A 13254-nucleotide genomic window follows, 5' to 3' on the forward strand; every position below is an offset into this window, starting at 1 on the left:
TGTTCCCTCTCTCTGCTTGGCTCCATTTCTAGCCCTGGACCCTGCCTTCCTCACCAGGGGTTTAACTGATCAGCTGATGATGGCAAGGTTGATGGCCTTCCTTCTTCTTTCAAGGTTTTGTATTAGAGCCAGATGTTCTGAGTGCAGTTAGAGTACTGGTATATTAAAGTAAGGTCTTATACAGGTATAGGACCTGTTTGAACTGCTTTTACCATGTTTATTGTTTTGTTTTTCCATCTGAGTGGACTCAGTAATGGCCCTTATATTGTACCAGAGTGGTTTTCAAAAGGTGATTTCAGTTATTTCAGTGCAGAGTTAAGGGTAATAGCTTTTCACTTTCTTCCATGTTTTTGAAAATTTGATTTGATGTCAGTGGTACTGTGTGTCTGTATGTGAGAGTGAGACTGTTGGCTCTATTTTTGTTTGTGTGGGTGTCTGTTTGTTTCAATATGTTTTATGAGTGAAATAATATCATTTTATGTTGGCAGTGAATCTAAAGTTCCTTTCACATTCATTAGTTTTGGCAAAATTGTATTTCTATTATATATTGTTATTTTCCATTGATGGCACAGTATTTCCATTGATGTCACAGTATTTCTATTGCTGGCACAGTATTTCCATTGATGGCACAGTATTTCCATTGATGGCACAGTATTTCCATTGATGGCACAGTATTTCCATTGCTGGCACAGTATTTCCATTGCTGGCACAGTATTTCCATTGATGGCACAGTATTTCCATTGATGGCACAGTATTTCTTGAATTGTTCCCAACCTTCTATTCCAGGGCTGGCCCGTGTCAAATTCTCAGTGCCTCAGAAGTGATGGCACTTTAACAGTACTGTAGCCCAGTTGAAAGGGATGCAGAAGGCTGTGTAACATTGGCCAAATGTGTTTCCCTCCACTGTATGGTCACTGGGAAATAACCTTGGTTATACACACTGCTGCAGGAAGGTCCAATGAATGTGGACACGGAAAGTGGCTTATTATTCACAATCTGATTTTGAAAAGGCATCTTAGGATCCGCCCTTCTGGCATCTATCCTCACATAGATTGCTTTTCCTTGCACTCCTTCTCTTTCCCTTCTTCCCTCGCTCCTTCCATCCCTCTCTCATGGAAGGCGTTAGCCGGCAGATTGGACAGAGTGAGCAATGTTCAGCAGTTAAAAATTGAACAAGGGTAGAGAGCAATTAAAACTGGATGACCTTTATGGGAGGTGGGGGGCTGTTAAAGACACAAAGTTCAACAGTGTTATTTCTAATAACATTGATTTAACGTTGTCCAAAGGGTTCTGGGCGGTGCCGGCCCAGCCAGCTACAGTCAAATCCCAACGGGAGGAGGAGAGGTTACAGGGGTTTTATATGGACACACACACTGGCCCCTCCGTTAGCCCCATCATCGTTTTACAGTTAAAACTACAGTTGTAATTCTTCAAATAAATACGTTTTCATTATCTCCCTTTGATCTCAGAGAGAGCGAAGGAGATGTGAAACATGCTCAAGGTTATATTATGCTACTGGTGAGCTCCTTCGAAGAAGTGGGTATTTTTACTTCAATGCGTTATCTGTCCGTTTCACGTGGTCAGAAGAAACTCAGGACACTACTAAGCAGAGTGAAAGACAGTGGTAAGTGTTAGCTCCCTAGTAGTTAAAATGAGTGTAATATTATCATATTGGTCTGATATTCTCCATTCACGTGGATGTATTAGCATTGAGTTACCTACTAGCTAGCCATGCTAAAGTCTTCATAAAGAGCTGTAGGGAGCTACTTGACATCCTATTAATAATATGGTCAGTTTAATATCCTCCAAAAGCCTGAGCCGCTGTATCAAGCGGCCATCCTGATCGCTCCGCTCGCAGAACCCAAATCCCAGTAGCTATGTTGCTGATTAGTATAGAAGGATGTAGCTTAGCCGTTATCAGCTCTTGGCGCCAATGACACAGTAATCCAGCTAGGCGCTAGATGCTGTGGCACCAGAAAACACACACTAGAATTATGTAATTTACCAAACAAAGACTGATGGACTTCTAAATATGTGGTATCTCCTTGAGCCTTTCAAAGTGACCCGTTTAGACCAGTCAGAACTTTCCTCCTCCAGCAGCAGCTAACAGGCAGCATTTCATTCGGTGACTAAAAGCTCTTCAAAAGCCTTCATAATAAGAGGTTCTCATATGATGATGTAACCTAACAAGGAGAAGACTAAGGCTAATTTCGACATGCTAGCTGTAGAAAACAGCAATTAAAGAAAGGTGGTATCAATGCAATTTGTTAGTGTGTTTTCATCCTTTAATTGAAGCCTCTGTTTCAGGAGGGGACTAGATATTCTGCAATAACACATAATTGTTGTGGGTGTTGGTCACCATTAGAAAGTAAGGCTGCTGGCTATAGCGTAGCCCATGTGACTTCATAGCCTTTTCATTTTCCATACGCTCTTATCCAGTGCAACTTAAAGTTAGTGAGTTCATACATTTTTCATACTGCCCCCCCGTGGGAATCGAACCCACAACCCTGGCATTGCAAACGCCATGCTCTACCAACTGAGCTACAGAGGGCCTTCTTCACAAGTTTATTTTGCAGAAAGACATTATTGGAGGAAGTCGACATTCTCCATGTTTCTTTCATGTGAATGTTGTACATATTTTAGTCAGAGCCTTAAACACATGGCACTCCATGGTGTTTGAAGTGCTCTGCATTAGTAAAACCCCTTCCAGCAAGGCTGAAGTCTGGCAAAGCCTAGCCTCATCTTCGTACCATCCAGACATCAACTGTAAACGGTTTACTTTCTCTCAAGAGTTTCCTTTTACTGAACACAGGGTTATTGCTGCTCAAGCCTCATCTCCCTCACAATAAATGGGTTTTTAGATTCTTAAGATGGGAAAAAAGTTTGAGAAAAAACTAAGCTATAGACACTTACCAGCTAAAATGGCAGTTGTTTGCTTATTACCCTTGAGGCTATAGAAAATGTATTCATAGTAAATGCTTAAACACCACCTACAGGGGAAAGAAGTACACAGGCATGCATAATTATGGTTAGTATCCAGCTATGATACTTTAAAAGCATTAGTATGGTGTTCCTTTCTCTTTTTATATAATAATTGGCTAATTATAGGACAAAATATTGTGAAGGGTATTACCGCCATAGTGGAAAAGACGAGGTGCAATCAGGGAATACACTTTCCATGACATAGACTGACCAGCTGAATCCAGGTGAAAGCTATGATCCCTTATTGATGTCACTTGTTAAATCCACTTCAATCAGTGTAGATAAAGGGGAGGAGACAGGTTAAAGAAGGATTTTTAAGCCTTGAGACAATTGAGACATGGATTGTATATGTGTGCCATTCAGATGGTGAATGGGCAAGACAAAATATTTAAGGGCCTTTGAACGGGGTATCGTAGTAGGTGCCAGGCGCAACGGTTTAAGTGTGTCAAGAACTGCAACGCTGCTGGGTTTTTCACGCTCAACAGTTTCCCGTGTTTATCAAGAATTATCCACCACCCAAAGGACATCCAGCCAATATTAGGAAGGTGTTCCTAATGTTTTGTAAACTCACTGTATATTGTGTACAGTCCTAATTTCACATGCCATTTTTCCAAAAATAAATGTTGTGATCTCCAAACTAAACACTCGGAAAAATGTCATTTCTAAATTGCCATTTGTTCATTTAGCCCCTATTACATTTTCCAACAGCAGAGTGACTTTCTTAGCACTTTAATTTGAATTAAGACACTGAAGTACGACGTGGATGAGCTACAGTTTAGCGACCATCTCGTAATCAACGTCCTCTTGCATGTACGTGCCACCGAGCACAGCTCATTTGGATCCTATTTTCTGTATTGCATTGTCTCATCCCCAATGCAGTCAGCTAGGCCCAGCGTTGGAGCATGAACTAGATTTGGTGAACTGTGTTCGTGAATAATGCATTTTGTCAGTGGCGTCCTGGCATTTGCCCGATGGGATTGCCTCTGGAGCATTCGTTGGGGTCTGCATTTCTGTTAGGCGACTGATGAAACACCTATGCTGAGTATTTCACACCTGTCAGTGACGTCACCAGGTGGAGATGAAAGATGGAAATATCAGGAGGAACCACATGATGTGGTGCTTCACCCTTGTCACATTTACAGCACATTACAGGGACCTTTACATTTTTACTAGCTTACTGCCACTATATTGGATTTGCAGACGGGCATAAAAAGGTATAAGCTGGAACATTTGATGTACTCTCTCGACGTTAGGCTACCACAGACAGCCTCTTTATGTGTTCCCACTGTGAGATATGCTGCATGTGATTGAGATAGTTTAGATCTTAAAAAAAAAAAGACTGTCCCTTGTGACGTTCTCGAGAACGCTGCAAATTAACCAAATTAAGTATCCCTCTCTCTCTCTCTCTCTCTCTCTCTCTCTCTCTCTCTCTCTCTCTCTGCTTTCTCTCTATTTGCTCTCTGTATTTGTGCCTGTCTGTAAGCAGCAACACGTGATGGAGACAGACAAAAGAGTGGCATTTTGGGGAGGTTAGCTGTGGTTTTTGTGTTGCTAGTCAGCTACGAGTGTTTCTATAAGCCTGTGAATGGGCTCGTTGAGTCGGAGGTAATTTTGGGCCCTGGCGTGGGGCACTAGTTGGACTGGCCTTTCTGCTGACTGGCCTGCTTTCTTCCCCCGCCCTCAGCAGCAGCAGCAGCAGCAGCAGTATATACCCCTCTCTCTGCTGCATCGGCATTTATGTCCAAACCAAAGACCTTTATCTCCCTGGGCCTGTGGCCATGACGACATGTCTGATATGCCGTGGTGGTGGCAGCGAGGATCTCTTTCAGTTTTGCTAATAAATCTAGATGTACTGTAGATAAACTGGAACATCCAGGGTTAGTACAATACATGCTGCTCTGGTCTCCTATGGGCTATGGGAGCTTGGGGGCTGGGGGATAGGGGTTGGGAAGCTGGCCATGATAAATGAATAGACACACGCTGGACATCCCCATTCATTATTATTGGAATTTCTGCTGCCTGCTGGGAATTTGCACAGTGATTTCCATGGCGCCTGGCTGCTGAAGGGCCTCCCAAAGGTGTTCACATGGCCAAATCTCAGACTGAGCTAGAGAACAGGAGCTCAGCTCAGCAGCCAAACAACAGGCCTCAGTGCCACAAAGACTCACAGGGAAACCACTGCAGTCAATTGTAGGCTAACCCATGGTATTACATACACACTAATATCAGTTAACCCAGAACTGAAGTCTTGCGTAATTGATGCTCAATTAAGTTCTGGGTCCATGCGTGTTAAGAGAAGAGATAGAACGAGGATCGGAACTGGAAAGAAGAGCTCCACCCTCTCTCTTTGCAAGTTACGGGCAGGTCTATGGGCCAAATGTCCCATTTCCTTCAGAAATTCGAAAGATGCTAACACCTGTGAAATCGTGATTTGTCCAAATAACCAGTGACAAGAAATCCAAGACCTAATGGTGCTCGTTATCTCACACATCCCATTGTATCATGACAGATCTACGGTACCAGTTATGTTTACATAGTCTGTCCACGAGAGATTGCACACACACACACACACACACACACACTGTCTACCCTCAGACACACAGGGAGCAACATTGCAGCCTTGTTTTTTAGTTATACTTCACCGGAAGAAATACAATTTGTGATAATTAAGATGAAGCAATATTAAGAGGCCAAACACACCCACCCACCCACCCACCCAGTCATTCTCTCTCTCTCTCTCTCTCTCTCTCTCTCTCTCTCTCTCTCTCTCTCTCTCTCTCTCTCTCTCTCTCTCTCTCTCTCTCTCTCTCTCTCTCTCTCTCTCTCTCTCTCTCTCTCTCTCTCTGTCAATCTCGCTCTCGCTCTCGCTCTCTCTCTCAAACTATATGCTCACTATACAAATCAGCATATGTTCCATCCAGGTGCATACATATAGAATGTGTACAGTACATAGTTTTGGGGTAATTTAGATCAAAACATTCATTGGACCTATCATCTCTTTGATCCTATAGGCCACAATAAACAAAGCACAAAGCACTTTAGCCAACCAATCAATATACCTCATTAAGAATAGAGTGTGTGAAGTAGATTGTCTCACCTCTCCCTTCAACGATATGTTGTCTCTCAAGTCTCATCCACCCAGTAAAAGCTGTCATTGTGAGCTGAGCCGTTCTGACACTTCTCTCTGTATTCTGTATGTGTCTGAGCATCAGACGGACTAGTGCTGTGGAGGTGATTGCCTGAAGGCTGGAAGGAAACAACTTCAGCTAACCAAGGTCACATAGCGCTCTGAAGTCGGCTTTGCCAGGTTCAAACAGACAGAAAAAAACTAATGGGATGAGGTTGCTTGAACAAAAGCTCTGTGCGGATGGTCAATATATAGGCTCATGGTGTGTTCGGTTCCAGAATATAGGCATAGGATAGATATTCTTGTATATCTTAATTTCATAGTGTTTACTTTGCTTCTTTCCCCCACAATGCCGAGCCACTCTCTGAGACACCTTTGTGTGCTTTTCATCAATATTTAGATGAATGGCAATTCCTCAGGTGCAGCAGATCAGTGCAGTACTATGGCTCTGTTTGCAGATGCGATGCTTTAACTGTAGCACAGTGTAATGGGTTGCATCCAAGGCCCTTTCAACAGTTTCTCCCTCCCTCTCTACAAACGTGTTAAAGTAAAGCAGGATTGTATTTTCATTCATCTTCTTGAGAACCCTCTGAATACATTTTAGTTCAGTGTTTTATTTTCAAATCAAATCAAATCAAATCAAATCAAATTGTATTGGTCACATGCGCCGAATACAACAGGTGCAGACATTACAGTGAAATGCTTACTTACAGCCCTTAACCAACAGTGCATTTATTTATTTGTTTTTAAAAAATAAAACAACAACAAAAAAAGTGTTGAGAAAAAAAGAGCAGAAGTAAATAAAATAACAGTAGGGAGGCTATATATACAGGGGGGTACCGGTGCAGAGTCAATGTGCGGGGGCACCGGCTAGTTGAGATAATTGAAGTAATATGTACATGTGGGTAGAGTTAAAGTGACTATGCATAAATAATTAACAGAGTAGCAGCAGCGTAAAAAGGATGGGGTGGGGGGGCAGTGCAAATAGTCCGGGTAGCCATGATTAGCTGTTCAGGAGTCTTATGGCTTGGGGGTAAAAGCTGCAACCAACAAGGCTCAGTGCTTGTACAGTATTCATCAATTATAATCCTCGTTACAGTGGGGGAAAAAAGTATTTAGTCAGCCACCAATTGTGCATGTTCTCCCACTTAAAAAGATGAGAGAGGCCTGTAATTTCCATCATAGGTACACGTCAACTATGACAGACAAATTGAGATTTTTTTTCTCCAGAAAATCACATTGTAGGATTTTTATTGAATTTATTTGCAAATTATGGTGGAAAATAAGTATTTGGTCACCTACAAACAAGCAAGATTTCTGGCTCTCACAGACCTGTAACTTCTTCTTTAAGAGGCTCCTCTGTCCTCCACTCGTTACCTGTATTAATGGCACCTGTTTGAACTTGTTATCAGTATAAAAGACACCTGTCCACAACCTCAAACAGTCACACTCCAAACTCCACTATGGCCAAGACCAAAGAGCTGTCAAAGGACACCAGAAACAAAATTGTAGACCTGCACCAGGCTGGGAAGACTGAATCTGCAATAGGTAAGCAGCTTGGTTTGAAGAAATCAACTGTGGGAGCAATTATTAGGAAATGGAAGACATACAAGACCACTGATAATCTCCCTCGATCTGGGGCTCCACGCAAGATCTCACCCCGTGGGGTCAAAATGATCACAAGAACGGTGAGCAAAAATCCCAGAACCACACGGGGGGACCTAGTGAATGACCTGCAGAGAGCTGGGACCAAAGTAACAAAGCCTACCATCAGTAACACACTACGCCACCAGGGACTCAAATCCTGCAGTGCCAGACGTGTCCCCCTGCTTAAGCCAGTACATGTCCAGGCCCGTCTGAAGTTTGCTAGAGTGCATTTGGATGATCCAGAAGAGGATTGGGAGAATGTCATATGGTCAGATGAAACCAAAATAGAACTTTTTGGTAAAAACTCAACTCGTCGTGTTTGGAGGACAAAGAATGCTCAGTTGCATCCAAAGAACACCATACCTACTGTGAAGCATGGGGGTGGAAACATCATGCTTTGGGGCTGTTTTTCTGCAAAGGGACCAGGACGACTGATCCGTGTAAAGGAAAGAATGAATGGGGCCATGTATCGTGAGATTTTGAGTGAAAACCTCCTTCCATCAGCAAGGGCATTGAAGATGAAACGTGGCTGGGTCTTTCAGCATGACAATGATCCCAAAAACACCGCCCGGGCAACGAAGGAGTGGCTTCGTAAGAAGCATTTCAAGGTCCTGGAGTGGCCTAGCCAGTCTCCAGATCTCAACCCCATAGAAAATCTTTGGATGGAGTTGAAAGTCTGTGTTGCCCAGCGACAGCCCCAAAACATCACTGCTCTAGAGGAGATCTGCATGGAGGAATGGGCCAAAATACCAGCAACAGTGTGTGAAAACCTTGTGAAGACTTACAGAAAACGTTTGACCTGTGTCATTGCCAACAAAGGGTATATAACAAAGTATTGAGAAACTTTTGTTATTGACCAAATACTTATTTTCCACCATAATTTGCAAATAAATTCATTAAAAATCCTACAATGTGATTTTCTGGATTTTTTTTTCTCATTTTGTCTGTCATAGTTGACGTGTACCTATGATGAAAATTACAGGCCTCTCTCATCTTTTTAAGTGGGAGAACTTGCACAATTGGTGGCTGACTAAATACTTTTTTCCCCACTGTATGTTCTCTCTTCTCTCTATCTATCTCTAGGTCTCTCTCTAGTCTCTTCTGGGTTTTTTTTTTATACATAGAAAATGCCTGTATTTTGGTCCTCTTTTCATGAGGACATGGTGGTTCATTCAGTAAGGTACACACTTCACTGGATACCTTTGTGTCCACTGTAAAAGTCAACTGTCTGATCATAGTGAATGTTTTTTCCCCTCTCTTTATTCTTTGCTCATTTTCACAATTTCACAATACTTTGCCATTGGGAAAATGGCTCTGTCACCTGCTGTGGTGGTTTAGCCATTGTGCTTTATGTTCCAGAATAGAAAGGAACTGGTACATGTTGTGTATTATGTTGAAAGCCGGATGCAAGTGAACTCAAAAGGCTTTCTCTTTAGTTTAACTAGCAAGACAGTGTTAATTATTTCTGTCACTGAAGGGTTGTTATTCGTAGGTAGTTAATTGTATTTCGGTGTGTGTGTGTGTGTGTGTGTGTGTGTGTGTGTGTGTGTGTGTGTGTGTGTGCGAGTGTGCACAAAAAATTGAGGCTCCTATTTTTGCTTTTCACACTCCCAACATCCTAGATCAGCACCCAGTCAATAGGGCCGGGGGTTAAACGTTAGTTCCTGTTCAGAGCCAGGGCTCAGCCTCCCTCCTTCTACAGGCCCACAGGTGATGTGATCCCTCCCACTGCTGTGCTCCCAGTGTAAAGACCCGCTGAAGTCGCAGCTCTCTGTAGCTCTGTCTGTCCTCAAGGTAACACAAGAATGGGAGATTAGATGTCCTTCTTCAAGGCTTTTGTTAAGTAATTTGCCGTCTGGTTTAATAATTCAAAATGGCATCGGCGCAGCCTACACAGAAATGATATATCTTTACGTCTTATCTCTTTAGCTTGGAGGAGTTTCAGTATTATGTGTATGCTGGCTGTTTTTCTGTTCTCTCTTTGTGTATGTGTGTGTGTGTGTGTGTGCATGTGTGTGTACATAGATGTTTGTTTATGTGTGTGTGTGAGTGTGTGTGTGTGTGTGTGTGTGTGTGTGTGTGTGTGTGTGTGTGTGTGTGTGTGTGTGTGTGTGTGTGTGTGTGTGTTTTAACGTGTAGAATTGTGTGTGTATGTGTGGTGTTTGAGATGCACTGTCACTCACCTGTAACATGAACCAATATCAGACCACTGCCACTGAAGTGCTCTGGGACTGTGTACTAGAGCTCCAAGGAGCTGTGTGTGTGTGTGTATGTGTGTATGTGTGTATGTGTGTATGTGTGCACACTGATGAAATAAACATCACACACTTCTCACTCCCTTGGAGTCAGGATTGCTAGCCGACCACGGCGAAGCATCCGTGTTTGTTATTGGGGAGAAAGCTAGCATGCAACGACTTGAGCTAAAAGCAATAAGAAAAAAGTCTGGAACCTATGTAAATTATTCCTCTATTTATTTAAGCTGGTGCTTCTATTTACCCAGACAGAACAGTGCATTTAGCCACAGTCTAATTGGCACATCAGTTTTAAAAAACAATGTTTTGGTATTTTAGATTTATTCGTTGTGATTCAGCAAGTGCCCTTCAGGGGTGCACATCTCCCTTTTGCTTTCTTTCTTTTTCTCTTTTTTCTCTCACTTTCTCCTTCTCTCTTTCTACCACACCAGTTTTTAACAATACTTTTGGGGCACAGCTTGAAATACATTATGTATGAGTTTTAGGAGGAATTGGAGAACCTTTGTGGACTGTACCACACAGTCTGGGAGTGGTGTGGGAGGAGGGCACCTGTCTGTCTATCTGGATGTCTCTCTGAGTGTCTATTCGCTGTCTTTCTGTCTCTCTCTCCCTGGTTGCATCAGCTTCAATCTCATGTTCTGTCTCCTCTCTCCCTCTCTCTCTTACAGTGAAGTTTGTGAACTGCGGCCAAGATGGACTGGTGCAGTTTGAGTGCAGTAACCCGTCCGACTTCCGTATAGAGGCTGACGGGGTGGTCTACGCCCTCAGGCCCTTGACCGTGTCCACCCTCCGGGCGGTGCCCCTAGTGATTGTGGCCAGGGACGAGACCAATCAGCAGAAATGGCAGACCCAAGTGAGATTAATGCCCCCTATAGGCCAGAGCCAGCAGGTACGTCCAACACCTCCACACACATCCTCTCTCGTTTCCACCCTCTCCTCTCTCTCTCTAATGTTTCTTGATTATTTGTGACTTCGGGTAGCATTGTGGAATCTGGAAAGTTCCAATTCCAATTCCGCCCCTGCATCCAATTCCTTCCTCTTAGTAGCCGTGCCAAGCATTCACAGATTATTTGTTCCCTAAATTGTAGCAGGTGTTCCGGGAGACTGGATGGATGCTCACTAATTAAAACGTAACGTATCATTTTAAAGGGGAGCACAATCACATACTCAACACGGTCAGTGGGTATTGGCGCCACACACAACACATGCAAAATAGCTCCTCATAAAGACTGATTTCAATCAGCCTCCTTGTGGCGGCAGCGGCGAGGTTTATGGCTGTATGTTTGTCATCCAACCAGAGGGGAATGCATTGCAGTGCACCCCTAGTGGTGATTCAGAGGACAGGGAGCATCTGTCTCTAGGCTTCAAAGATCCTACCGTTCAGTCAATGTTCTGTTGGGCTCGACAGGCACCGCTAACGCTTGACCATGTGCTCATCAGTCAACATTGTGATTGGCTGTAGAGGAGAGAGGCCGTGTGATGTGGTGATGTAATCAAGTGTGTAATTGAGAGAGAGAACAGGGAGATGAGGAGAAACAAGACTCAAACGGCTGTGTTTGTATTTATAACCTCATACTCAGTACTAGATTATGTGTTTCTGTTCAGTTAAATGGCCATAATCTGTGACAGTCTTTCTCTCTCACTAGCTGGAATGGTGTGAATTGGCTAGAGTGCACAGACTCACATTTAAGCTCTCTCTCTCGCTCTCTCTCTCCAATTTTTAGGTTGAATTATTGAAGTCAGCATTGTCTGATCTTCATGCATTGTGGACTCTCATTGTTAATGAATGCCTCTTAAATACAGCACAATGAGCCTCTTTGTTCAACAAAGACACCATCTGAAAATACATTGTCTCTTTCTCCAGTCATATACAGAACAAATTAGCTGCACAAGCAGCCCATTTCAAAAGCACCTCTTCGAAACATCACATAAAAGGCGAGTGCATTATTTTATAAGCCTCCAGATTAAACATACATTTTTACAGTTATGTCAAATAGATGTGAGTGCAGTAGGGCAGCAGCAGCAGCAGCAGCAGCGATGAAGTCAAATTAAACTTCTATGGGGGATGATTTAGCAAGAGTTTTGAAAACAGCATTGTTAGGCGCTGATGCTCATTTACCATAGTGACTCCTGCAGGTATGTGATTTTAATGACACCATTAGTCACTCGTGTCGCTCATTTAAAGAGAATTGCACACTTGTCCAGGGCAGATAAACAAGGGGCTTGGCCACAGAGCTGGCCACAATTTAGCAGCAGCGGCCCACCGTTGTTAAATGAATATAGGGGAAACACTGGTGTGGTTATCTGGTTATGTGGTTCTCTCTCCAATGCAATGATTGTCATGAATCATCATCATGCGATCCATAATCACATCAGAGATTAGATGCTATATTAGCAAACACTGTGAACGCATCGGCCCTAGGGGAATGTTTTAATCTATAAAGAAATAACGATTGGCTCATTAACATCAGTAACCTTCCCTACCATCAGCATAAACGTCACCACAGGAGACAGGCTGAAAACCAAGACCCACCCTAGGCTTTAGAGAGGGTGATTTTGTACTTGTCTATAGCAACACACACACACACACATACACAAACACATCTCTCTCACACACATTACACAAACACTCCCAAGCTCTCAGGGATACTGAAGTGTAGTCTAGCAGTCAGAGGATGTAGGGGGCAGAGAGACCTCCAGTAAACTCCAGAGATAGATAGATGTGACTGTGCTGGGGCTGAGACTGCTAAGCAAACCCTCCACACCATTCATCATTCCAACCGCCAGGTCAGAAATAATTACCACTCTCTCCTTCGGTTTAATAGGATAATAGATATTTCTGATGCATGTTCCCCGCTATCTGTCCGCTTGCCTCTCTGCATTTCAAATGTGTGAATGCAGCATAATCGGATTTCAAACATGATTAGTGGAGGTGCTCCGACAACTCTGCAGATGGTCAAGGAGAGGCTGCGTGCTTGGTGAGGCTGCGTGGGATGGGACTCGTGTTGTAAGGGGGCAAAACTGTAATTAATTTAGCTGTTTGCACACTGTGGCTTTAGGCTAGTTTTAGTACTTTGGATATTGTGTAACGAATTGACGATCAGTAATTGCAGACGGAGGAGAGAGAGTTAAGAAGGGACTTTCTGAAGCATGACTGTTCTACCTAAGTTTCATTTTTCCATCGGGCGTTCAAGGCTATTATGACTTCTCTGGCGCTACTTGGGTCTCTCGCCCAACAGTCTCTCT

At 43.3% G+C, this 13254-nt stretch overlaps 1 protein-coding gene across 1 annotated transcript in view; it reads left to right on the forward strand.

The window, feature by feature from the left end:
- LOC311099123 (cadherin-2-like) overlaps positions 1 to 13254 on the forward strand; it is a 99774-nt gene that overhangs the window by 64203 nt on the left and 22317 nt on the right. Inside the window, exon 3 of the mRNA XM_084139775.1 lies at positions 10677 to 10897. Coding sequence (XP_083995901.1) covers positions 10677 to 10897 — 221 coding nt within the window. The remainder of the gene's footprint in view (positions 1 to 10676; positions 10898 to 13254) is intronic.

This window comes from Coregonus lavaretus (assembly GCF_964263955.1).
Source record: "Coregonus lavaretus genome assembly, chromosome: 23".
In the NCBI taxonomy this organism is placed as follows: domain Eukaryota; kingdom Metazoa; phylum Chordata; class Actinopteri; order Salmoniformes; family Salmonidae; genus Coregonus; species Coregonus lavaretus.